This window comes from Polyodon spathula, chromosome 5, assembly GCF_017654505.1.
Source record: "Polyodon spathula isolate WHYD16114869_AA chromosome 5, ASM1765450v1, whole genome shotgun sequence".
NCBI lineage: Eukaryota > Metazoa > Chordata > Actinopteri > Acipenseriformes > Polyodontidae > Polyodon > Polyodon spathula.
Genome location: NC_054538.1, coordinates 6,621,334 through 6,648,844, shown reverse-complemented (window position 1 = coordinate 6,648,844; position 27,511 = coordinate 6,621,334). Strand labels below are relative to the sequence as shown.

Below are 27,511 nucleotides of genomic sequence, written 5' to 3'. Positions count from 1 at the left end.
TGCTACAGCTGTGTATAATGGTATTTAAAACAGGGTTCATTTATCTGCCTTTTTACATATCCGCCCTTACTCTGGTCCTACAGCAGTCGGATACGCGAAGGATTACTGTATATGTAAACCCAATAGAAGGCATCTTAGAGGTGCTCTCTCTCTTGAGTTAAGCACGAGAACAGCAGTTTGACAAACTTACGTTCTTCCTCCTTGGGGTCCAGCTGTGTGACACTGACAGAGAGGCTGTCCACGCGCTCCTGTAGAGAGTTCACCCGGAATGAGAATGCGTGGGCCTCATTAAATAGCTCGCCAAACACGTCTTCTGCATATTTACCTGGAAGCAAGACAAATCACATTGAGTCTGTGCTGCTGCAGCAATATATTGCATGGAAAAGGAATTGCATTTGGAACATCTTTACCTGGGATGAGAGAAATGAGACAAGACAGTGAGAGAATAGTTCTGAAATTGTGCAGGGTAATTTTGCAGACAGGCCCTTAGTCACACTAAGATTCATATTGTATGACCTGCACAAGAAGTGTTTTCTTTTATATTGTGTTATTTATTTCTAAATGAAAAGAAAAAGAATGAACTCACATCACATTATAAATGTTAAATGCGTAATTTGAAATACGAGTCAATTGTTTTTTATAGCTAAACAAAATGAAGCATTTATTTGTATTTATAAATTAAATGAAAAATAATAAAATCATATCTTATCACAAGGCGAAACATCTGCAATATTGACATGCCAAATTGCTTTGAAAAAAGCACAGGAGACTCCAGCTCCTTCAAGAGTTCAACCTGGTTTATGCAAGTCACTGCATAATCATGTAATCCCTTTAATCACTGCACTGTGCTACGTGAACCTCTTGAAAAACGATCTCCGTTCATCATTTCAAAATACTGTATCCCAATTAAAGAAGTGACATCCCAATTAAAATGACATAAATAGCACTGGGAAGAACCGTCTCCCATTTAAGCAGAAATCCTGATTATCAGTGTCCAGATTATGTGGCACCGACTGTATTCTCACTGTCAAGTACACCTTATAAAATCAGTAAAGTCAGTTTTAACTAACCCTTTACCACCCTAGTCGAGGGATGCATATCTCCAGGGTTTGGCCTACTGTTACAGTGTATGCCTGCTGCAGATTAGAGACAATGTGCACTAAATTGACAGACATGTCTCTCTGGTGAGATAAGGACCATTCTGCCATGTGGAGTCAAGATTCCACAAGTTGCCTGACCAGCTCAGCCAGTGATTCAATGAGGCGCCTTGGGCAAACCATGCAACTACAATCCTAACTTCCAACCAGCTGCAAAAACTGATAAGGAAAAGCCTGCTAGGATTCTGATGCTGTTCTCAGCTGGGTTATCCGGAGTATAGTAAATACATAACTTATTTAGATGTGCTAATACTTAGAGCAATTGAATAGACCCCACTATCTCAAAGCACCTCAAAGTGACCTATATTGCTGTGTTCACAGATTTAACCAATGTTGTAGGAAAATTGTAATTGTTATTATTTAATGACTATATTTATTTTCAAAAGTACAGTGCAGGTCTAATACAGTGAACCCTAACCCTAACATATGACTGTTGTACCTTTCCCAGAGTTTAAGGATTGAAATATTTGCCAAATGAGGTTAACCCTTCATTGACCCAATTTCACAAGGTTTACAGAGTAGCAGATAGATGAAATGGTAGCCATATTAGTCCAGCGATGATAGACAAAGAGAATGAGAAGTGATACCTTTTATTGGACTAACTAAACAATAATTATTCACAAGCTAACAAGACCTCAAAGGTCTATTCTTCAGGTGAAAGTAGGAAAGAGAGTCCTTTTAGTCCAATAAACAGTATCACTTCTCCTTGTCTTTGTCCTACAAGGTTTACAGAAACAGTCCCAGTACATGACAGGCTGAAAGTCACTACTGTAATTAGCACAAACATGTCTGTCAGAAAGGTATTAATGATCTTCCAATAATGATGCATGCATATGTCCTTCTACCGGGAAACAGTGCTGTACTGAGAGCGAGTGAGATGAAGTATGAGGAAAACTTAGAGAGACCTTCACAAGGCTGTTATCTAGTGATTGATTATGTGAGATGTCTCTGTGAAGACTGTTCAATCAGTATGAGACAGGTTCCTGTTGCTTTCACTTTTTTTATTAAAAGAATGATCTGATTTATAGACACTTGTATCTGTAAATGTAGAAGAGAAAACAATTATGTTTTTTTTTTTAAATCTGGATCACATCCCAGCCTTTCATCTACAGACTAGAGTTATCTTTGAAATGCCCGCAGATCATTCCAACCCGAAGTACAAAACACAGACCCAAAAAGAGCTTTACTAGAAAAAAAAGGATGACAAGTGGTAAAAATGATAGTGCTACTATGATGCAAGTCAAATGTAGAATTTGCACCATGTTTGTCAAAGGAAAATAAAACATTAACACTCCATGAAAATATTCTGAACGGAGTACAGTAGTCCGTCACATATCTAACTGCAGTGGAACCAGGTAAGGGTGGATTTGTAAAAAGGTGGATAAATTAATCCTGTTTTAAATACCATTATACACAGCTGTGACAATGACTACATTCAAACAATTATTGTTTTGATTCAGCTTTTATCAGGGAGCTCCCCTAAACCCCTTGTTTAGAAAGATTCAGGGTATTAATGGTTGTGACAGAGTATCCGTCTGCCACGTGGGTGCGTGCATTCGCTCCTGAGTGACAGGCAGGAGATCGAGATGGCTGAAGTGGATGCACCCCGCAGGTGAACAGGATTTATTTGCATATCAACACACTGAACAGCTCTCGTGACACTACCAGCAATGGTAGCGCACAGTACATACAACACAGTGTACAAAAACTTTAGTGGGATCTACAATCTCTGTTCAATAATAAACAAACTCCAGCTACTCGCTCGGCTGTTGACGGTTTTGACTTGCTTACTCACACTTCGGTATCCAACCATGGTTCTGGCTCTCTGTCCCTCACTCACTCGCTATCACACACACTTTACTGAAGAGCTTGATCATGGTAAACGGTTAGGGCAGATACACGACGGATTACTGTACATCACTCTAGATACTGTAGAAATCCTCAGGTGTACATATTCAAGGGGAATAGGTTTGTTACAGGAGCAGAAGAGAAACAGGAAATACACGAACATGCACACACTTACTCAGGCTGCTGAGCTGCCGTATTATATTTGCCAGTGACACGTTAGTCACACATTCCAGTTCATTCTTGATGCCTCTTGGTAGCACCGTATGACACAGGTGCCTGGGCTCGATGTTCCTCTTCACTAGTGGCATTCTTGGGTCAATCTAAAGGCCAGGACACCTAGGAAGAGAAATAAAATTTTGAAAACACTGATCTTAAAACGGTCCTCTTTTTTCCTTTAGCTGTATGCCATTTTGCCCCTGTAGTATACTACACACATAAGACACAGTTCTACTGCCTTAATCGTCCTCTGGTGATTAAAATATTGTTTAGGGTTAATAATCCCATTGCAGTACATTCATTAGCTGTATGCTCCTTCTTTTGTATGCACAGCCATCCATCAAGACCTGCCCCAGTTTGATTTTTGTTCTACCTACAGTAATAAAAATAATAAAGACCAGTCACCCGTCTTAAAAAAATAAAAGCAGACAGACTGTGTTGTTGCGCCGAGAAGTTTACAGTGCTGAATTTTTATTTTGGAGTTGTGAATTCACAAGTTTGGTGAATTCTTTCACATATAGTACAGAAACATTATGTGAAGACACCTAGTACAGTTTGGCAAAGCCTTATATAATATGTTCTACTGTAGATGGGATTGCGGGGAAGTAAAGGGGAGCTTGCCCCACCCCCCACATTTTACAACATAAATGTGTTCAACAGGTCAAAGCTGAAGTATCAGTTTAACTATTCATTCCTGTATGGATAGTCTTTCAAACTGTGTTTTCATGTGATAGTAATCACTTTATAAAACACTCTAGCATCACTAATGATGGTGCCAGTGATGTCTCCCTAAAAACTGATGTAGTTCAATGGTTTTGTGGGTTGCAAAAAGTCCCTAGGTGGGTCTCTGAATAGGGTATAGTTAACACATACAATTTCCACATCAAGGTAAAGGTCAGCATTACATTGTTTTTTCATTTTTAACTAAAAAAAATACAAAACGACCACTAGATTTTTCTTTTTATAAATACATTTGTTTAACAATGCCCTAATCTCCGATGCAATGGACTCAACCACAAATACAATGGGTCATATTATTACTGTAGCAAGCCGATCAGAAACATCATTAGAAAAAAAATCTTGCTACCTTGACTGGCCACAATTTGATTATTATTCCTTGTAGCAGTAGAATAAAAGAAAAGCTTTTGCTCAATTTCCTGATTACAAAAAAAAGTTCTCTAGCCAGTCTCCATATTGCTAAAGCAAAGCAGCCCTTCAGTTTTCCAACAGTAATAAAACTGCTTGTGTAATCAGAGACACATTGTAAGCATTATTTTTATTAGAGATTCATGTATTAAGTATTGTATTGGACTCCCCACATCAGTTTTATTCCCAAAGTGGTACAGTTTAACCTCATTAAACTGTAAGACTTGTGTTAGCATTATTGCAAGTACGTTATCAATGTTGATCAGTAGGTGCAAAGGAAACGTTTTGTATGAAAGGCTTTTCAAATTGTAAAAAGACAACCAATGACACAATCACAAAAAAAGCAGTTCACGTGTTTCAAAAGCTGTTACACTGTTTTGCGCCCCTACCCCCAGAGCTATTAAAATGCTAACATTTTAATTTAATGTCTTGTATTACTGCATTACTTTACCTTCAATATGGTAAATCTGGAGTTTATACATTGAAAATATGAATTTTATGCATGCCTGGACAGTGTTAAAAAAAGTGATGAGGCAGGAGACATTTGGTTCCTATTTTGCCAGGCCAACGCCACTGGAATTCACAGTCTGAAAATACCGTAGAACAACTTCTAATATGGAAAGTCATAATTACCTGAACTTTGGAATTTGAAAGAATTGAAGTGGAGAAGCAAGCAGCAGAGAAAATAGTTAAAATAGCCTTGATGGTTGTGTGGCAAAGCGGTTTGTAGTGTGCAGCTGTAGGGGTGATGCAGTGCTCCAACAATAACACACAGACAGAGTTCAGAGTTCTTTCATTTTTCCTGGCTTTTCTTTTCACTGTTCAATAATAGTGCTGGTAAGTACACAGCAATGTGTAGTTTGCACAGTGAAATAATACTGGGTTTCAGTCCCGAAACAATAATAAACAAAGGCAACGCCCAGACACGGCTCTGTTCCTTTCACAGTGCTCCCGTGCTGGTGCTGAATGCACAGTGATTAGTGACTTGGTGCAGTAGTTGTAATCCAGGTTTTAATGCTGGCTTGGCTTGACAGCGACAGTGTTCAGCCGTCTAATAATTACAAATAAAGTTACAAACATAAACAAAATACAGCAGTCACGGTTATCTTATCTCTGTACTCCTTTTTACACTGTGACTGACACAACTCCTACCGCATGAAGGCGATGAATTCTGATATTGTGGCTCTGCCCCCTTTCTGGATGGCCGACTTCCAACTGATTTAACTGTCAAACCATCCAGTCTGGGGCACACTGTTCCTGTTATACCGTGCAGTCACAGAACGGATGGGAGATTGCTGACTAGGATTCACTCGCTCTCTGTCACAGGTTGTTTCAGGATAAAATTAAATATGTATTAATAAATAAATAAATAAATAAATAATAAAAATAAATAATAATAATAAAAACACCAACACAAAATGTTCCCATAACTTTGATCTACTGCTCTGTATATTAAGTACAACTTCATTTAAAAATATATAAAAAATGGTCAGTGCAGTTCACAATAACGTGCCAGGCTGCCAGCCTGAAAGCAGTAACACAGGTCTTTGGGAATATGATGGGCTTGTCCACATTCCACTGTGATGCTACTGTCTGTGCCCAAGCCAAGATACTGACCGATGAATAACCTTCCTGTTTTTACAGTAGTAAAAGTACAGCATCTCTTTTCTCCTGTCAAATGCATTTTAAAACAGTACCGAGTAAGTACTGGTTACAAAAATATATTAAAAAAATAAAGCATTTTCCTCCACTCATTTTTAAAGTCTGCTCAAAACATGGTCAGCATAAACATTGGACACCTTGCCCCTTATACAAAGAAACAGCACATGAAAAATCTACATTATTTTTAGAAATGTATTTGAGTAACAGATCACAGTCATACTTTCTCTGAGTCTCTCTTGATGGTATAAATTATGAACTGCTCTCACCAGGCAATACTGAAGTTCGTTAGGTGTTGTCACTGTTGCCATGCTAATTCCGATTAGAACAAGGTCAGCTTACAAATCTATTTGTATATAGTAAGCCCCACATCTTGTGGGCAAATTCAAATTCTCCCCAGTCTCTTTATGTTGTGAATCACAGGAAAGGAAATTCTATGGCAGGACTGTTATGGCAGGGGATCACTGGAAAACTCACAGAACAGACATTTACATCACACAACCTGTAATGTGTTTTATCTAAAACATTAACCTATTTCCAGTACGCCAGATAAGCTCTGTACTGGGTGTTTTACGCATTTAAAAAAATATGAATTATGTATGATATTTAAATTTAACGCATAAAGAATGTCAGTAGTCAGTTGTGAAGATGCTGCATGCGGTAGCTGGAGAATGGATGTCAGGATTTATCTGTGCTGTCTTAGTCCCCCTCAACCTAGCCTACCAATTTACCTATCTGTAAACTGAATTTTTGGAAGGTAAATCTCTATAATAACAATACAATAATATAATAATAATAGCAAGGCAATCAATAAGGAATACAATATTATCGTTTCTTTATTTGCATTAGAGCAGTATTAGTAATATATATATTGAAGCAGTATATTTTTTGTTGCCTCCTACGACAAGAACACAAGTGAAAGCTAGGAGTGTGCGCACTTGAATATCAGGGGCTTGTAGTATCGCTCGGTCCACCTCGGTCACTATTTATCCATATACAGTCTGTGTATCGGTGACTGCGTTTCTCACACACCCTTCCTTTTAGTGCATTTTTTTCTGCTTTGTGTATTGCATTTTATATGTGGCCAGTTTTTCAAATAGATCGATAGTAATTATATTTATACTATATATTATAATATGTTTTTTTTTTTTTTTTTTTTTTTTTAAACAATAGAAGATACCTCATACGTTCCGGTTTGTTAAGTATATTCCATCTGCAGCATTTGAATAAAAAAAAATCTGTTTCTGTGTTTATTTGCTTTATAGCCATATTACTTGTGGTGAATAAAGCAAATAAGAATACTTGTTGGTTTTGTTTTTATTGTAAGACCAAGTTTTTGTACAGTAATTCAAAGTAACATTACAGTTAAAATATAAGGCTGTAGTTAATACATACCCCATACTGAAAGCACTAAAGTACAGCATTTATTAAAATACTTTTAAGGTAATGTTGCAGTTTAATCACCCAAAATACATTTTACTCACATAGTGTCTACATTGGAGAGTAAATTACTCAATGACCCAAGCGCTGCAAAACATTCCAAGTTTAATGACAGCTCTTCCTCTATGCTGTATACACTGTACAAAGTGTCCCAATAATTTACTTGTTAAATAGGAATCTATCAGAACAGTATCTATCTCTCATTAGAATTACAGTATGCAAAACACTGCTTTAGTACATAGAAAACCATCCTCCACCCAATTCTGGAATTAAGGAATATAGCTTTTCTGAAATTAAATTATAACATAGACATTTGTTGCCCATTAAATGATGAACAATACATCTCAGCCTTTATTTTCAAAATATTAACAGTATCAATGTCTTTAACGCATATCTTACACACACATGCAGCGTTTTAAGTCTGGCCTATAGAACAAAAATAGGTATCTTCATAATCAAGAAAATGTTACAGTCCACGTCTCATGTAGCACGCTGGGTTTACATAACCCTGCAAATATGAAGTCACTGGCTTAAATTCGTAAAGATTTGAGGCCTTGAAACTTTGGTGACAGCAGCATTGCAAAAAAACACACAAAGAACCTGACCTAGAGAATCACAAAATATATGTTTTTCTTGAGTACAGCTTCCTAGTAACTGAAGACACTGTATTCTGGGAAATGTAGTCGTTAGTGGAAGTTTCAGAGGAGGCAGGAGGGGAGCCAAACAAGCTGTGCAGCAAAATTGCTATGCATATTTTTACACATTAAATTTAAATTGAGTGCATATTTATGATTTTTTAATGTGTAAAAACGGCGGGTATGCAGCTTATCTGATGATGATGACAATACTAGTACCAATAATAATAATAATAATATAACAGTCGACACAATGAGCTGTTGAAGCGGCACATTTATTTGAAAAGCAAATAATTCAGCCAAAAATCCTATCATGTGTACCAGTTACAGTAAGTCAAACAAGATAATTGGCTACAAATTCTAGCAGCAATTAGTGAATCATGTACTTCACGCTCTTTAAAGCTGAAAAAATGGATCTGCCCTGAGCTGAAGTTATTGTACGGTACATGAGGGAATCGTTCTAGAATTCTAGGCATCTCCTAGGAGTTCTGTGGATGCTTTAACAGGAGGCTGCGTATAAAGGTGATGGTGAAAAGCACCAAGAAGAGGTCCTCCGCAGTTCACGGTCATCATTATTGGCTGAAACTAAAGTTAAACCCCTATAAATTACTTAGTAGCATATGAAATGACATACCTTATACACAATCTGTACTGAAGGAATCATAAAAGGGGTATTAGAAAGGCACATATAGTGTGATTACTGAAGGCAAATGTAGTTTTTATTTTAAATCAATCAATCAATCAATAAAAACAACACACTGTTAAATATTTGCATGTCAAAATCCATGTTTTTTTTTTATTTATTTTTTTACATCAATGCTACATTTTCATCCTCAAAAGCCCCAAACCCAAGATTTAGCATCCTTAATACATGATGTTTGGATAAGCACATATAATAAATTCTTCTAAAGTCAGGCATACTCTGTTTGATACATGCTGCATGTTTTGCATAATAACAAAAAAAACAAAGAGGAGTTTTATTATTATTTACATTCATTTAGATTGATCAACATGCCTTCATAACACAGTGAAGCCTGCACTTGGCAGTAGTTATTTCCACTACATTACTGCCAAGGTTGTGAATTTAATTGCACTTATTGTTTTTTTTTTGTTTGTTTTGTTTTTGTTTAGCTTATAGTATTGCTGAATCTAAACAAGTATCCCAGTGAACAAAAATATATTCATTTAAATAACAAATAAACCAAGAACATTTAATTTAATATCTGCAGTTATTGTACACAACTATTCATTGGGGGTTGTGTTATATTAATAATCATACCAAACACCTACCGTCACTGGACTGCACAGTAGCATTAGCATTCAACACATAACATCCTGCCTGAACAACTGAGCCTCCTTACAAAGACAGCAACACAAGCTCCAGCCCCCCCTTGTGACCAAATCTTCCGATCTTTTCGCTCATACTCTGAAAAACTGAAAGCTACCTCTAGCACTGAGATCGAGGATTCATTACTCTTTTGGTGCCCCGCTACAACTGCTAAACACTGAATTATGACACAACGCCAGCATCTTGAATGCAAAAAGGATCAGCCTATTGTACTCAAGGGAATTGAATAGGCCAGTACAGACAGCCTTCATGGCTCATTACACCCTGCATAATATTGCAATCAAGTAGGAAATTAAATGCTAATGGAATAATAAATACTGTTAGACAACTCAACATTGGAGCTCAAGGATGGCAGGGTAGAAATAAATCCCCATACAAAGGCTATGCAGTCTTTCCACCCTGAAAGCGAGTTGTATTTTACTCCATTCACGACAAAGAAAATATAATTCTAAACAGGTTTATTTATTCTTTTTTTTTTTATAGCAAATCTTGAACTAATTTGATAAAAATGACTTGATTATCTTAAGTGTATCCAGATGGTGTAGCTAAAACACTGAGGGTAATACTGTAATTAGAGTACTCCACACTGAACATTTTGAGCAAGAAAAACATACCTGAGGGTGAATTGAGTTTTTCAGCATTTAATGCTGCATATACCCAGAACAGTGATTGCTGTACACCCACTTTTATGTTTGACTCAAGGAAATGGAGCAGTACTGTAATTAAGGATTTCACACTTTTATCCAATTCTCTCTGCCACCTCAGCAGAAATAACAGGGAGACTGCTGACGTTTTATAAGAAACAGCAGGAAAAGGGTGTTTAACACAAATCAGAGACTTAAAAAACCTAAAAGAGGCTACAAAAAAAAAAACATTAAGCAGCGAATATAATGACAGAAAATTAAATACACCCAGAAAGTAGGAGATTAGGAATGTTTTTCAAAGTGCAAGCAGTTGCTCCAAATCTAGAAATATACAGTACACACGCTTAACAACTATTTCCAACAGTAAATGTAAAACCTAACCGGCCTCTTTGTATGAGCAAATTAGAATTAGAATTTTTTTCAATGTGAAAGCACTGATAAATCACCCAATTAGATATTTTGAACTAAACTGCTATAGTATCTAATTTATTACCAAGGAATAAAAAAATAAATAATTGGAGAATTCTTGCCATTTTATTTATTTATTTATTTATTTTGGCATGCTGTCATTTTATCATGTCCTATTGTATAAATAAAACAAGTAAGGTCGTAGTGATGCAAAAATACATTTCCAGTACCGGCTACTTGTTTTGTATTTGAATAAGATTTACAGTGGAAAAAAATTTAACAGAATGCTGATGTACTGTAGGTGGGGTTTTGACTTTGCTTCCAATCATTAGCAATAGGCACATGCCTTTGATGCAGTCCTGTTTGCGGTTGATATGTGAAAGTGGGTAAACATCTAATCATTAAATATAAAACGAACAAAAACCTAACTTAAAGAACCAGACCAACTTGTAAGTAAAGCACTGTATTTGTGTAACCCTAATGTACCTGCTCTTTAAGTGTCCTATTAAACAGTAAGATCACATATAATTTTAGTACTGTACATCAAATACATTATAACAAATACGCTATTTCCTTCTTTCATGTGGATACTTCATATTAAGTGCCTCAAACGGAATGTAATTCCAGTACAATTCTACTCTATCCAGTATCTTATTTTCTGTCAAGTCACAAACTGTACTCTGCAAACTCAACTGTAATTCAGTTTTAAACAGCTTTGGACAGGAAAGTATGAATTGAAAATGTATATGTATAAATACAGCTTTTCTTTTTTTATTCTATCCAGTTCAGGGAGTATTTTATTACATTTTTAACTGCCAAGGTGCTTGGCGTGTAATAAAAAAATAAAATTCTAAAATTTATGGGGTTTGGTAAGCACAGCTCCATAAACTACAGTAGGTACAGTACCTTAACATTCTTTACTAGGTTCCATGCAGGAACGGCTGGACCTTTGATCTGAGATGTTAAAGAATATCCCAGACTGCCATGTTGTTCATGAGGAGCTGATAAAAATGATGCACCTCTACTGCATGGTCAATGATTTGGCTTAAAACAAGTATGCATAAAGTACAGTAGACCTCTGTAATTCTACAGAAAATAATAGTAGAAAATATTTACAAAAATGTTTTGATAATTGCAATACTTGGATTGTACTGTGCAATATGTTTATCAAATGTGTGTAAAATGTATCTTGAAAGCTTAACAACAAAAGACCTATTGCATGACTTTTTATACTGTAAGGATGTGCAGGACATAAGAACATAAGAAAGTTTACAAACGAGAGGAGGCCATTCGGCCCATCTTGCTCGTTTGGTTGTTAGTAGCTTATTGATCCCAGAATCTCATCAAGCAGCTTCTTGAAGGATCCCAGGTGTCAGCTTCAACAACATTACTAGGGAGTTGATTCCAGACCCTCACAATTCTCTGTGTAAAAAAGTGCCTCCTATTTTCTGTTCTGAAAGCCCCTTTGTCTAATCTCCATGTGTGACCCCTGGTCCTTGTTTCTTTTTTCAGGCTGAAAAAGTCCCTTGGGTCGACATTGTCAATACCTTTTAGAATTCTGAATGCTTGAACTAGGTCGCCGCGTAGCCTTCTTTTCTCACAGTACTGTAAACAACACTTTTAAAAAAAAAAGTACTGTAACAGAAGTAATTAAAATTCAGAGATGAAATTCAATATTATTTTCTTAATAGTAGTGATACATTAGTCTCAAGTTTTAGTTATAGTGTAAATTAAATGTATTTGCTTTCGATGCAGACGGACACATTGGAGGCATCAAAGGTTCATACTGTAGTTAAAAGGGGTTTATGACCAGTACACACATCTGTTTTGGAGAAATACTAATCCTTTAAGCCCAAAACCTGTAGAGGACAGCTACAGTAGATTATTTTCAGCTTGACAGCACATGTTAACACTGACATCATCTTTGGCAAAGAGCATCCAGATCATTTGATGTGGTGGTGGCTATTTATAGTACCAGCACCTAGGAATAAACACATCTAAAATTAAATGAAAGTTATTAATTCTGTTAGCTGTGTGACAGCAGCACGTCACGTAAGCACAGCAGTGTGTTATACAGGAGTGTGCTTTTAAGATGGAAACTATAGTAGGCCAGCATGGAAACAACAAGAGTGCCTCTTCGGGTGGTCACTGTTTTAGTTGTTTGCACCAACCGTGTGGCATGCCTGTGATGCAATTTCTTAGTACTGAAGGCATTTATATCATGTCTAAAGATATGAGCCACTAACTTGAACAGAGCTACTGTACTAAAATGTGTACCAATACAACTTATGAAGTGCTTTGAGGTGCCACTACATGAAGATTCATTGAGGGTCCACAGTATGACTGAAGTTGCTGTTGCATAAAGATTTTAAAAAATGCACACACCAATACTGCTTCTATGGCATATCATTGCTCACGGCACATTTTTGTTCCTACGTGGTCAATTGGTTGATAGGGGAAGGTCTTTCAGAGTTTCAGCGTGCCTGAAGAGACAGGCAAGTCTTTTCTGATTACAGTAGGTTGATACAGACAACTAGAAACAACTACAGAAAGAAAATTCAAAGCACAGCAAGTCTGTGATTGCCAGACCTGTACATCTCCTCTTGGATTGAACCATTGATTCAAAAAAGGAAAATACATAGGCCCTTTATCAGCTATGCAGAATCCTACTCAATCAGGGAAAACCACCCTCCACTTCGTGCCAAATGACAACCTTTTTTGAATTTAAGGCGGGAAAAAAAAGTAATCAAACCAACAATTAGGCTACCAGTTCCCTGGCAAAGTAGTAATCACTCATCTAGCCAGGCCTTTGAAAATGTTCAGCCCACCTCCATTAGGAAGACGTATTTCCCAATGCAACATTTTTGTTGACTAACAACATTTGTCAGCGGGGTCCCTGTGTATATTTACAAGACAAACAATGCCATGCTCATTCAGAGTGGTGATAGCTCATCGAATGCAATGAGCTACAGTAGAATGAATAACTGTTTACCAATGGCCTTTTTTTTTAATTGTAGCAGGTACAAGGTGGCAAAGGTACTGTATAGTATGTCAAAGTGACCGGGGATAAAATGGAAGACAGACAACATTTCCAAGGAAAGAAAATGGTTTACTCAAGGCTGCAGAATCGTAATTTACTACAGTATACATGAGAAGCGATCGTCTCGTGAGGGTGCCTAGTTTTAACTGCCGTGCGGTGTTACAAATAATGGCCTTTTAATTAAAATGACATTATAGTACAGCATTGTATTGTCAGGACTACCACTGCATTTAAGCATCTGTGGCTTGCTTTTTTTCAGTTGCAAGCAAATCTCCGTTTTTCAGTAAGCGGAGAAGCAAAGCTCATCAATCCTAACTCCCCTTCGTATGCATATCACACAATAAAAGTGCTGTACTCAGTATGTATTCAATTAATGTGTATTCACTTTATTAAAACACATTTTCACTAACAGAGAACACAAACAATCCCTGTACAATGCAGTCACGCGTCTTTCTTTATCCTGCCATGTTGACAAACATAAACTGCACCACTTGCTTTTTTTCTACTGGGAGTCGCTGCGGAGCAGGGATTATACTGCGCACGCTGTGTACGTGCCTAATCACGCGAGATGTAATCAAATTCAAATTCAAAAACAGCTTTATTGGTTGTACACGTCATTGCACTTGACACAGTATAGTATTACACGCAATCAGTTTGCCCCGAAGTGATTCTTATAAGTGGATTCCAAGCAGAGTATTTTAGCATTGTTAGTATAGGAATGATTTTGTCCCAGTGGTTTTGATCACTATAAGCGCTTGATTCTTAGATCGGTAATTCTTATAAACGGAGTGCACTGTGTATTCTTTAACTTCACAACACCTATAGGAGTTACTGTACAGTATAGACACAAAGGTAACGAGTGCCTCCAGCATGTTCTGGTCAGCAAGAGTAATGCCTATGTATTACTGACCAGGATAGATAATTAGCATTCTTTCAAACCCAGTCAAACATTTACTGCAACATTTACAATCACTTCCCCTTACCTGAACAGGATATGAGATACACAGAACAAAAATAATTAAATAAATAAATAAAATAACTCAGTCTGTGGTGTTTATTTCATGAATTTTAAAATGCTTTTTACTATTGTTGCTACAGTGTAATTGAATTGGGCCAAGAGCCGTATCAATGATGCTGTAACGTGTGTTTTAGCAACGGTATGTATTTTTTATATTTAAGTTTCTAAAATAATTTTAAAAAAACTTTCCTAAAGTATACAAGTAAAAAAATGTAAATAAAAGATTTTTGAAAAATTAAGAAAACGCACCCTAATCTTTATTTTGTAAGATAATGACTGTAAGTTCTTGTTAAATTGTTTTTTTTTTTTTGGGGGGGGGGGGGGGGGGGGCTAATAATTTTTCTGGTCACTGTGGTCTAACCACAAAGACAAAGTAACATTGACGTGTGAAAAACATCTGTATCACTACAACCTGTTGTTAAAACAATGCAGCTGTGAAATTGTCATTGAAATGAAATCTTCATTGGTTAATCAAGCAGGCTACAGTATTGATTACTACAGTACTAGCTGGCTAAGAGAACACTTTGGGAAGCAAGCACAGTGTTCTTATAGCCGAAGTGTTCTCCAAGGCAGAGTTAGCCACCAGACACAATATGAATCAATCAATCAATAAATAAATAAAAATGAATTACTTGTCATGATGCACATGCATCAGCATTTGAAATGAATAAGTAAAAGCAAAACAATAGGCAAGAATCGTACAGGAGCTTATTTCAGTCTAAAAATATATATTTTAAGATATTTCATGATTAAACATAATAGCTATTAATGCAGATAAAATAGCATTGTCACATTCAAAAGCGATTACTTTTCTCTAGTTATTATACATCAAATGTTCTATAAATGCTTACCTAAAAAAACTGTTTTTAAAAACATTGTATTTTCACAAACAATGAATTATCAACCAAATAAATGTAAAAATAACAGAAACTTGAAATGCCCACTTTACACTGGACACGCAATCTTTAGCAGAAATCTTTACAATCTTTGATGCAGCTGGTGCTTATTTCATTGAATACATTTTAAAGCAATTGTGCAGCTCTGTGCAGGTTCCTAAATGCAGTGTAAAAGGTAGTGCATCAATAAGGCAAAAGTTTACTGTATTTGTTTTTAAGTGGGACTCCATACTGCACGGCAATGAGTAAATTTGTAATCTGTGATAACTGTGAAAAAAATACAGCCTTACTCATAATTTTACGTAACAAAAATGAAGTCAGAATCTACAAATGTCTTGTACAACTACATACACTGTGATGAAAGGGACTGTGTTGGTTGATCCCTATTAAGCCCTGTACTCTACTGTAGATCGATCATACATTTAACGCAGATGGTTTGTACTTTTATAATATGTAACACACCTGACTTAATAAACACGATCCAACAGTAGTAAGTGCAGAAGGGAGCCAGTATCTATCCTTGCTGATAAACATCCAACAACTCAAACACACACGCACTTTCGACATACAGTCAATAACTGGAAATCTGCCATGGCTGGAGTCCATACAGATAAACAGACAAGCAAACAGAAATTATCCGATCCTCACTGTTAAATCTAAACCAATACCCACTCACAGATGCTCCTTGTATACCTGCGTATACCTAGAATTTTAGGATTGAGACAAAAATAAATTGTATAAAAATATGTATTTACCATCAAGTAAACAACAAAATGATATTGCAAAAGTCTAACAGAAGCCATAATAGTAGTACAGTATTTCATGCTAGATTTAGAAATGTAACATTTTTCAATTTTTGTTAGTTTTTTTAAGAATATGGAAAACTACAAAGCGGCACGTAATTCAATATGTTAATGTAACATTATTCAGCAGGTTTAATTCAACTTTATGAAGCAAAATTTGTTAGGTTAATGCAAAACTTTTGGCATAGCTGTATACAGTAATTGGGATCTAATCTATATCAGGGTATTGCTAGAAAGAAATATGAACTGGACAGGTAATTTATTGTATCTTCCATGCTTCTGGGAGGAAATTAGAAGTTGTACAGATTCTCTAGAATGTCAGTCCTATCGTACTCCTTGCTATCTAAATGTCACATGTAGCTGGTGGCAGAAGTGAATACACAGTTCAGCTTTGAAAGAATAATTTATCTTCAGTTTGATCGTTGCTGCAAGCTCACACAAGGTAAAGTGGCACCATCAGGATAAAAAGATTTTGGTGACTGTTTGCTGAAAGTATCGTTATCAGTAATAAGCTAAGGATAAAGTTTCATCAGATAAGAAGAGAACTTGAACTCAATTAACTAGCAGATCAAATCAATGCATCTAAAGAAAATCTCATTAACTGATATACCCAATAACTTTTGCAAAATAATGTCTAAACTAAGTTTCAAAGTTTTTCAGATACAACCTCACATACACTCAGCCAGACATTATTATACACAGATCAACTAACTCAGGATAAAAAGATTTTGGTGACTGTTTGCTGAAAGTATCGTTATCAGTAATAAGCTAAGGATAAAGTTTCATCAGATAAGAAGAGAACAACTCAATAACTAGCAGATGCATCTAAAGAAAATCTCATTAACTGATATACCCAATAACTTTTGCAAAATAATGTCTAAACTAAGTTTCAATAGGATAAGTTTTTCTCTAGATACAACCTATCAACATACACTGCACTTCCTTATCCTCAGATTCATGCAGGACCATAAGAGTAGTAGAAGGGTTAAACATCTTTATTTGCACAAACTCCTCTAGATTGAGGTGAAAGCGATTTAGGGAGCAGACTTGACTGCAGTTTTCAAAGCAATGCAGATCAGAACTTTAGGGCTAAGGCAACTCCTTAGAATAAATTGTTATTTAAGCAATGCGATATGTGTTTAGGTTTGTAACACACCTCCAAGGTCATAGAAAAGAGCAGTCTTTGTTTCAGTGAGATAGCTGGTCAGACAGAGAAAGGAGAGCAAAAGGAGAAGAACTTGAAAACACACGCTCCAGTAAACTCTAGCTAAAACACCCAATAATTTATTAAATGTGGAAGACAACCAAAACGTTGTTTAAAATGACTTAAAGTAACAACATCTTCGCATTCAGGCTGTGCGAAGTTGCTGGTCTTCGCTGGGAATTCCAAAGGGAGCACTGCACTGGCTCTGGCGCTCCTGTTGGTTAGGGAGGCAAAACCATCAGGGATTGTTTCTCCTCATTGCACTGCAGCAAACACTAGTGAGCTCAAAATCAGACACTTGCAGGGCTGGCTTTTGTCTCCCAGAGGTCGGTAGCTTGCTGTCATCTGCTCTCGAGTTCCTGGGTGTAAAAGAGGAAGCTGGCTCGGTCGTGGGATTGCACGCCCATTGAACCTTCAGGTCTCTTGAGCTGTGTGGGTAATTGCTGTGGTGAGGGGGAAAAAATGATCAACAGAGGAGCACTAAACAAGAAAAATGAATTGAGGACATCGGTCACAGTTCTCATCCTATAGAGTCAATTCTGCAAATAAAATGGAGTGTTCTCTATTATGCTAAAGAATAGAATAGACAGAGATTTACAGAAATGATATTTGCTATTATAAATGTTTATTTGTAGGAATGCTGATATTTATGAAATGTTAGTGTACTAGTATGTGTTGTAGCAGGGCGAGACCCCTGCCTGTATAGTTACTGGGTATTCATGGTGTTCATGACAATTTTGTCATGCACGGGATAGGTGTCATGGCCATAGGCTAAAAGACTACAGGTCCCAGAAGCCTCTAGGGCTGAATGAGAAACACCTGGGTGCACTTGGGGATTGTTAATTTAATTATTGGTTATATGTTTGTGTATAAGAGTCTGTCATTGTCTGTGTTGGTGGTGGGTGAAGTAGGCATTTAAACAACTGTATGTTGTACAATTTGGTAACTGTTTTGGAAACGGGTGAACCGCTTAGTGGTCCTGTACAAGTGGGAGCTAGGCTTTTGTTTTGTTTCAGTTTTGTAAAGCATTTAAACTGCAACCTCCAGTGTGTGTGTGTGTTTTCCTGCCGTTGTCTGCCTCTACCACAGTGAAAACTTTATTTCAGTAACAAAGAGGCCAAGTAATGGAAATTGTAAAGAATATTATTTATACGCTGTTGTTACTGTATTTTTATTATCTATTTAGAAGATGTAAGCAGAACTAAGCTAGTAAACTGCAGCCTTGTGTGCTGTGTTAATTATTTTATATATCACTTTTCAGGGGTACAACAATAAGAACAAGAATTACAATAACAATGTCATGCAAATGTTACGCAAGTGTGTGTGTGCGCACACATGAGTGATAAAGCAGTGTAGCTTAAAGACAAAGCAAAATAACGAAGGACAATGAGGTCTTCACAGGTGATAAGGCCAACTTTCCAAGGGCTACACTGAAGACACTGGGTGAACTACCATTAAAAAAACAATGCAAATTCATTACAAACAACTATGTTAAGGTAACGTTAAGTCTGCAACACAAACCCTAGGGAAACTAGGGAGACTGGGATTACATTTTTACAAAACAGCAATCTTAACTGAGACATGTTTTACCTATACTAGACATTGCAGCATAGACAAAGAAAAGGATGGCATCTCCCCCGGTACCCACGTGTGTAACAGTTGGTCTGCACTATTGTGAAGTGTACAAATATGTCAATAAAAGAAATAAAACCCAATAGCAAAATATGTGTTTGCACAGTACTAATAACATACATTATATGGGCGCAGATCAGTGCTTTCTAATTCTAATTGCAGATTCTGCAATTACAGTTCAGGAGCAAGTGACACTGAATTCAAACAACAAACAGATTGAATAAGCCAGCCACGTACAGTAACCAGGTAAGAAAGAAACCAATACAGTAATTTATCTTCCAAATCCAAAGCAACACGCAAAACAGCAGTTGATTTTCACAAACCTTCTTTATTTTTCCTACATAAAACATATTCCCTGCTCCTGCCAAACTATTTAACTCGTGGACATGTTGACGCGAAAACAAAGGGGGAATTCTGAACAATTCACAAAAGGCCCCCTCTCATATTACATTACAGTACAACCACTGAAGCCTTGTGTGCAGCATACAGGTTCTCTGGCAACATCCTGTCTTCTTTGTTAATATAAACTACAGGTTGGAACCAGACATTCAGAAACGTTACTGTTCAAGTACATTGCTCATACAGCATCCTGTTTGTAGATATTCTTTTACATAAACTACTGTAATCTACCCATGACCACTTTTATCTTCAGAACATAAGAAGGTTTACAAACAAGAGGAGGCCACCCGGCCCATCTTGGTCGTTTCGTTGTTAGTAGCTTACTGATCCCAGAATCTCATCAAGCAGCTTATTGAAGGATCCCAGGGTGCTGGCTTCAACATTACTGCGGAGTTGGTTCCAGACTCTCACAATTCTCTGTGTAAAAAAGTGCATCCTATTTTCTGTTCTGAATGCCCTTTTATCTAATCTCCATTTGTGACCCCTGGTCCTCGTTTCTTTTTTCAGGTTGAAAAAGTCCCTTGGGTCGACAATGTCAATACCTTTTAGAATTCTGAATGCTTACAGTGTCATGAAAAAGTATTTTCCCGTTGTCTGATTTTCTGCATTTTTGCACATTTTTCACATTGAATTTGGTCAGATCTTTTTGTGGGTTGTAGTAGTATATAGAGGGAGTCTGAGAGAAAAAATGACACCAAAGTTTGGTGCTTCTTTCATTTGTTTGGTGTGCAAGGTAATCAAACATGCAATCTTCAGGTGTGAAAAAAGTTATTGCTCCCCTAGTTAACTCAACCCAATTAAAGGGATAATTAGGGTCAGCTGTTTGAATACTTTGGTTAACAATCAGGCCTGATATGGGCCAGCCCGGCCCAAATACTTTTTCACGGTACTGTAGTCTTCTTTGTTCAAGACTGAATAGATTCAATTCTTTTAGCCTGAGTGCAAATGACATGCCTGTTGGATAACTTATCTTGGATATGTTTGTGTACACTTACTGGGATATTGGGAGAATACTGTAATATATAAAGAAGGTTAATTTAAAAGATTCCACAAGCATTCTTTTTTTCTGGCTAGATCAGCAGCATAAATTATTTTTGTTTTCACAAAATAATGTGCAAATGTCTATTTTTGTTTTTTTTTAAATGGCACAAATAAGTGTTCTTGAAGTGTTGTTTGACTTCATGACTTTCTGCCATATCAAAATGAAACTCTTTCTTGTCTCCAGAAATCATGGCAATAATTGAAAATAGATCTGGGACATGTTAGTGGTCTTGCCCATGTTTGAGTGCATGTGCCAGTGTAAACCCTCTCATAACAGCGACTGGACAAAAAACAGGGCTATCACAAAAACAGATAAATATTTTAAGGCAAATTCTTCATTTTACTGTAGTATGGGATAATGGTCTAGAACACAATGCATATAGTACTCCTGTATTGGACATAAAATATTGAGCCACAGAAGATAATATTGAGCCACAGTAGATATACAGTACAGTAGTTCAACAGAGACAGGAATGCCCCCAGCATTCCACTTTGATTGGCAAGGTTTTGTGGACATGGTTTAGAGGATTCAATTATTGAATGCCGGGGGAGCTAATCTCAGCAGGGAACCGACATTCTTGGTAGGACAAGATTTCAATACAAGTTAACAGAATTTGTGGACATTAGGAGAAGCTTGCACAGAGACATAATTGAGAGCATTGTTGTAGAATCTGTCCATCTGTCTTTGTCACACCTGCTGTACTTATTGTGCACACTGTACAGTGGATTACATTCATATCACAGGGATCCACTTTTTAAAATCACACTTCAGCTGTGGTGGGGGATGTGTTATTTGTTACTACCTATACAGTATAATTTAGTTTAAATTGAAACGCTCATCACCTGATTTGGACAATATATCTGTGAAACTGTTGTGGACAGAACTGTTAACATACTATAACTGAATAACAAGAAGGTAAACTCCAGTGAAATAAACCACAGGAGAGGTGCCAATTGAGATGGTAAATGATGTAAAATGATATAAAACAGAGGATTTCCAGAAGGCCAAATTGAGTTTGCAATTAAGTTATTATTATTTAATATCACTTATTATTTTACCACACATCCCACAACATCCCCCTCATTCATTGTATTTTGGTGAACAGCAATTTTGGTCAGAAGTTTTTAATTCATCAGACTAATACTCTGACAATATGTCTTTGTTTGAAATATTTAGACAGACCTGTTTCCTTCCCAAGAGAAAATTACAAAAACAAATAAATACACTTATTTATTTTTTTACACATGCTTTGCAGACTGTCATTGTTTTATAGAAGCTTACTGATTTGCTCATGTTTGGAGTTGGTTTTATTGAGCCATTTGGATATTGAAATAGTTGTTGGTAAGGTAGGCTATGAATTTGCAATCATACTGTAGTTTGTAAGGTACACTTCATTTTCTGCCTTCAAGATTCCCTTCAGATTTGGTCAATATCATATTGTACTTCCTTATTTTGTTAATGATATGTATCTAAACAAGACTCCTTCCTATTATCTGTATCCTATGCACAACTAAAACCTTTTGTTAATTTACGGCAGTGTTTAGGCGAAATTACCATGAAACATTTCTTTAATAAACAATTTTGAAAGACATTTTTAAAGGAATTTCACATAGGTGTTTCACAGATTTTTACTATAAACCTAGTCTTGCACTTTATTTTATCTTTACATGAGAGGCCTCACTCTCCTTATAATTAGTTCCTTTAAAGTTTAGGTAAGTACAATATGTCCCAATTATTATTTTAAAATTATTAATATAATAAAAGGATTTGGAAATATTTCACTAAAACATCCTTACGCTGTCACAAAAAAAGAGCACTCTCCGTAACTCTGAACAAACCATATTATCGTATGTACTGTAATGTGACATTTTGAATAAACAGTGCTGGAAAAGCAATTACTGTAACTGAGGAACCTTTGTAAACTGTAGAGTACACAGAATAAGCTATCTCCTTATTTGAAGGGAAAAGAAATACTCCCCTACATCAACCACAGAGAAAATAATGAAAACATCTGGAGACATCTATTGTAGGCTAAAGCAAGTGTAATTCCATTAAACACACTGTTAAACCTGGAGCTACTTTTTTTTATTTTACATTGCATCCACCCTATGGCAGTATTGGTAGTATCAGCATTTAAATAAACTATTTCTTTAAATAAACTATTATTTTATATATAAATGTGTTTAAATTTGGCATCACATGGGCACGGCCCACCCAGTTTCCACACAGGTCCACCCAAATCTGCGCCTATGTGAATGCCAAATTTAAACACATTTATATATAAAATAATAATAATAAATGTCAACTGTGCACCCCAAAGGCGGGTGTTTAAGTATAGATCAAATAGATTATTTTGTTTTAAATTCCCCAGGCTTTAGCCAACCAAATCAAAGTAGTAATTGTGATGCAATATTTGGGTCAGATCTTCCTCTCACACAACAAATCATGTGCAAGTCACGTTTGATTGACAGCTTGGGAGGCAGTTGGAGCGGATCCGTTGAAAGCGTTGAAAAGTCCCAGGCATTTACTTTAATGTGCATTTTTACAGTAAGTTAGTAGTGCTCGACGATTGGAAATAGCAGAACATGACTGAGGTTGAATTCACAGACAGTGTCTTAGTCTAAAAAGAGTATGCTTGTGTATTCCAAAGCATTTAGCAATACTTTGCCAACTGAATCCAAGAGATATGCAATGATTTATTTGTTCTCGTGAAATGCAGTATCGAGGATGACACACAACCCCAGTTCTAACAGTTGGGGATACAGGTACACGGAAAGATGCATTGGGAAGACAGAACGGTCTGGTTTCATATTCATTTACAGAAAGACAAAAAGTGTTGTAAATCATTTCTGGAATACAAATAAGTTCTTGTGTATGTTCCAGTTGACCAGTGAAAGAATTGCACACATTAAGCACAATTTACTTGTATGGTCTTCAGGATCTCTGTGTAGACGCTCCAAAATAATGAATTCATTGTTGAACTCGTGCCTTGTTATTTGTTCGAGGCAACGGGGGAGTACCCAATTAAAGTAATTCACAATATCCTCTTCATTGCTTTTCACATTTTGTCAAAAGGTAATGTATGATATCACAACTCAAAAAACAAAAGATAATCTTCATTTTCAGGGGGAAAAATATTCTACACCGTTACTACCAAAACAAAGGCCTTGACTTTCAAATAATCGCTGTTATAATTGTTTTGCCAATTTTAACAGGCAGTGTATGAGATTCAGTCATCATGACTACGCTAAAGTGACACATCGGTAAATTGCAGCATTACCTTGAAGTCATGAGTAATCTAGACAAATACTGTACAATCTTAAATGGTAATGGGGTAAACATTATAAACTAATGGGAAATCAGTACTAATTAGATCTGCTGTTTATGACATGTAGAATTTACCATTACCCCCGATTGTAATATTTTCTCGAAAGGTGAAATTCACGTTAATACTGGAACTGCGTATGGTAATGTAAACTTGAGGATCATTGTTGATGTGTGTTTTGAAGGTACTCAAAATCCTGTATAACGAGTCACGTAAAAAAAGCTCCGTTAGTATGGCTCAGTGCTGTTTTTTACTGGGTCCTCATACTGACTGTGTAATTTTGACCGCTGAATATTTGTAACCATTAAAGGTATATTTTGCGGTAGTAAACCTGATAAAACTTCATATTTAGTAATTACAAGTAAATCAAAGATCAATGCTTGTGCAAAATAGAAATTGATAATGCCGTCTGGAAAAATATCGGACCAACGGAGAGGGACCAGGTGGCATGGTGCACGTTCCTGACTTGTGAACGTCACCCTGACCCACCAATGTCTGTTGGACACATCTGAAGTTTAAGAAGCTATAAGAATTTCAACTATACCGATTTTTATTGTTACTGTTGATCCCGGTACAAGACTATTTACGAAAAACGATATCAAAGGTAATGCTTTTGTACAGATTACCTATCTACGTGAAACACATTGTCTTCCCAAAATCCCCTCAGCCTCTCTCCCTCCGGATGTTCGACACGCTCGTTTTAACGAGATTCATGTGTATAAAAGTGTGTAATGTAAATTTAATACGCATAAAGTCTAATAAAACAAGACTAGTTTGTTGTCGTCCATGTCGCGTATATAGAAAAATATAGCATATAATCGCTTATATATTTGTGTGTGTGTGTGATGATAGTATTGGACATATGTGATATATCATGTATAGTATTAGACATCTGCATAGCATTATCTAGGTACACCGTCTCGTCGAGACCATCCCTACGAGCTGGTAGGGATGGGGTTAATTTCCCTTACCTGCCTGGGTTTATTGTGCTCAGTTGGCTGGGGATTGATTGAAGTAATTAACGATCAATCAGCACCCAGCCACCTAACATAAAAGGAGGCCTCAGCTTCCATTTAGAGAGAGGAGGGAGCTGATGGTTGAGCTTGCTGGGTTTTTTGGTTTGCAGTTTTGTATTTTTTGAATTTTCTGGTCCAGTGAAGCCATCGCCCAGCCTGGAAACCTCTATTTTTGTAAGTTTTGCTTTGTGTTTTGTTATTTGTGTTTAAATACCTTTGTTTTGGCCTTTGTGTCCTTTTATTTTGTGTTATTTTGTTAATAAAAATTGAATGTAAATATTTATTTAACTGCAGTCTGTCTTTGGGCCTCTATCCGCTCGCCAGCCTGTCAAACACCTCTATTGTGTGATATTAGTGTGTGAAATTACCGTATTCTCTGAACAATGAAAGCAATCAAGACTGAAAAACGCAGTTTACTGTACTGCACACCATCAATTACACAATGCTTTGTATTTCCCAATTTTGGTAATTTCAGAACATGAAAACAACATTCTTCAGAATGAAAACTACATTGCAGCACATGAAACAATAAGCAAAACATTTGGCTGCAGTTGCCTTTACTGTTGACACATATGGTTGGCACATTTTACAGCACTTCAGTATATACAGTAGAATCACCCACCTATCAGTGGTTATCCCCACACCTAAAGGTAAGTAACTGATGGAATCCAGGGGGGAAAAAACCCAGCTGTACCCATGAGGGTAGAGGGTGATCATATTAAAGCTTTTTATTACAGTGCTATTGTTCACAAGAAAAAGAGGTGTTTCTAATAAATAAATAATCACTTCCAATTACACACAAAGCATCCAATCTTTTTTTCCTTTCTGTCATTAACACAGACAAGCACACATCTGCACAATATCATCATACTGTAAACCAAAGCAAAGTCAAATGTGTAAGGCAAAATATATAAGTAAACGAGTCCTATATTTACATAAAAACGTCAGATGTACTTTTACAAGCCTTCTCAATGAACACAAAGGTAGTGGAAATATAGTATTGCAACTCTTTTTCTTGGTATGTAAATCATTATGCAATTTTAACAGATAATGGCATTGTGAGACAAATTACCTCTCTAATGGGTGCATTACATTAGAGTTTGGTAGGAATGTGTGAACACAGAGTACAGTTTAACCAAAGATCTAAGCTTCTAGTACAAAGACAGCCCTTCTCAATTGAGGTGTGACCTCTAAGTCAGAGGTCAAGCAAGGCTGGGGGATGGATGATCACTGACCACCCACAAGGGGGAACCCAGGGAGTTTCAAAAGAGAGGTTATCGATGAGGATGAGTAAATTCAACATTTTCAGAAAGCCGAGCCATTTACATGAAAGATAGGACTGCTGTAGCCTCAATCCTATAATTACAGAAAGCTTGCCATAAACATTGCCTGAACCCACTAAAAAGAGCTCCATTGAGAATTCAGAAGCAATAAAATGATACCACTGTCAGAGATTTTACCCAGTAATTTTGTTATAATGGATTTCAAAGCCTGCAAGACCCTGCCTCTGAACAGAACCCTCAAATGGCATTCAAACCGGTTTGCTGATGAAGTGGAAACAGACTCTTTTACAGGCCTTAACACCACTGAACCCCGAACAGCTACAGCTTCAGACAAATTCCAAGCACAGTATTGAGATGTGGTGCACTCTATCACTCTATATATTGCTGTGCAAAAGTCTTAGATCGTGAAGTCTCCTCAAATATATATATATATATATCTATAGATATATTAATTATATATATAATATATTAGAATACTTCGTAGTATGTTAATGCTATTCGGAGGCGGTCACACAGGGGATAATTTGTTGAAGTGACAATAATTATGTTCGAATCCAAAACCCCCTCTTCTTTCGTTCGAACGTAAAATCTTAGAAAATTTAAGTGCAACTCAAACTTGTTGAGTTTCATTTGTTGTATTCGCGCTATACTTCCCCCACACTCTTCGTAGGTTTTGTTAATATGAAGGGGGGTGTGAGAAGCATCCAAAAACTTTATTTTTTATTTAAAATGTAAATGTGACGGACTTGCAAGGACATTTATCGCGACCAGCAAGATACATTTATAAATTTCGTCCATACTAAGAATCCATCATATTGGTCTGGGGGTGGGGTGGCCGGGGTGGTAACGTTAGCAAAATGTCTAGGACTTTTGCACAGCAGTGTACATATTAACAGAAGTGATGAACCACCCTGTGGCAGTCCTGTATGTTTTTTCAATTGTGCATGAATTTGCGGCACAAATGTGGATTGTTAAGAAGCAAAAGGCATGAAAGCTGACTTGTATCCCAGACTATTAATCAGTCATTCCACCTTGCTTCAGGGCAAAGAAAGAACTTGTTAAAGCAAAAAAGAAGGGCGATATCTTTTTCTTTGAGAGCCAAAGAAAAGGCTTCCTCTGCCAGGTCACGAGGTGCAAAAGCCCCGCCTCCTTCCACTGTCTGCCAGTAACATAATAAAATGCAACTCATTGCTCATTCTACTTTTTAATTTTGAGTGTTGGTATTCGTACTGTGAAATCTCATCTCTATCTTTTTTTTTTTTTTTAACTACAGCCTAATACTGGCTACAATTCTTGTCTGATATGCAAAAATGATAATGTTCTGCAAAAAAAAAAAAAAAACTTCCTCACCA

General features: G+C 36.6%; 1 protein-coding gene across 1 annotated transcript in view; it reads right to left on the bottom strand.

The window, feature by feature from the left end:
* LOC121315355 (wiskott-Aldrich syndrome protein family member 1-like) overlaps positions 1–27,511 on the bottom strand; it is an 88,530-nt gene that overhangs the window by 33,667 nt on the left and 27,352 nt on the right. Inside the window, exons 2-3 of the mRNA XM_041249381.1 lie at positions 3,181–3,341; positions 191–325 (exon numbers count right to left, since the gene is read on the bottom strand). Coding sequence (XP_041105315.1) covers positions 191–325; positions 3,181–3,313 — 268 coding nt within the window. The 5' untranslated portion in view covers positions 3,314–3,341. The remainder of the gene's footprint in view (positions 1–190; positions 326–3,180; positions 3,342–27,511) is intronic.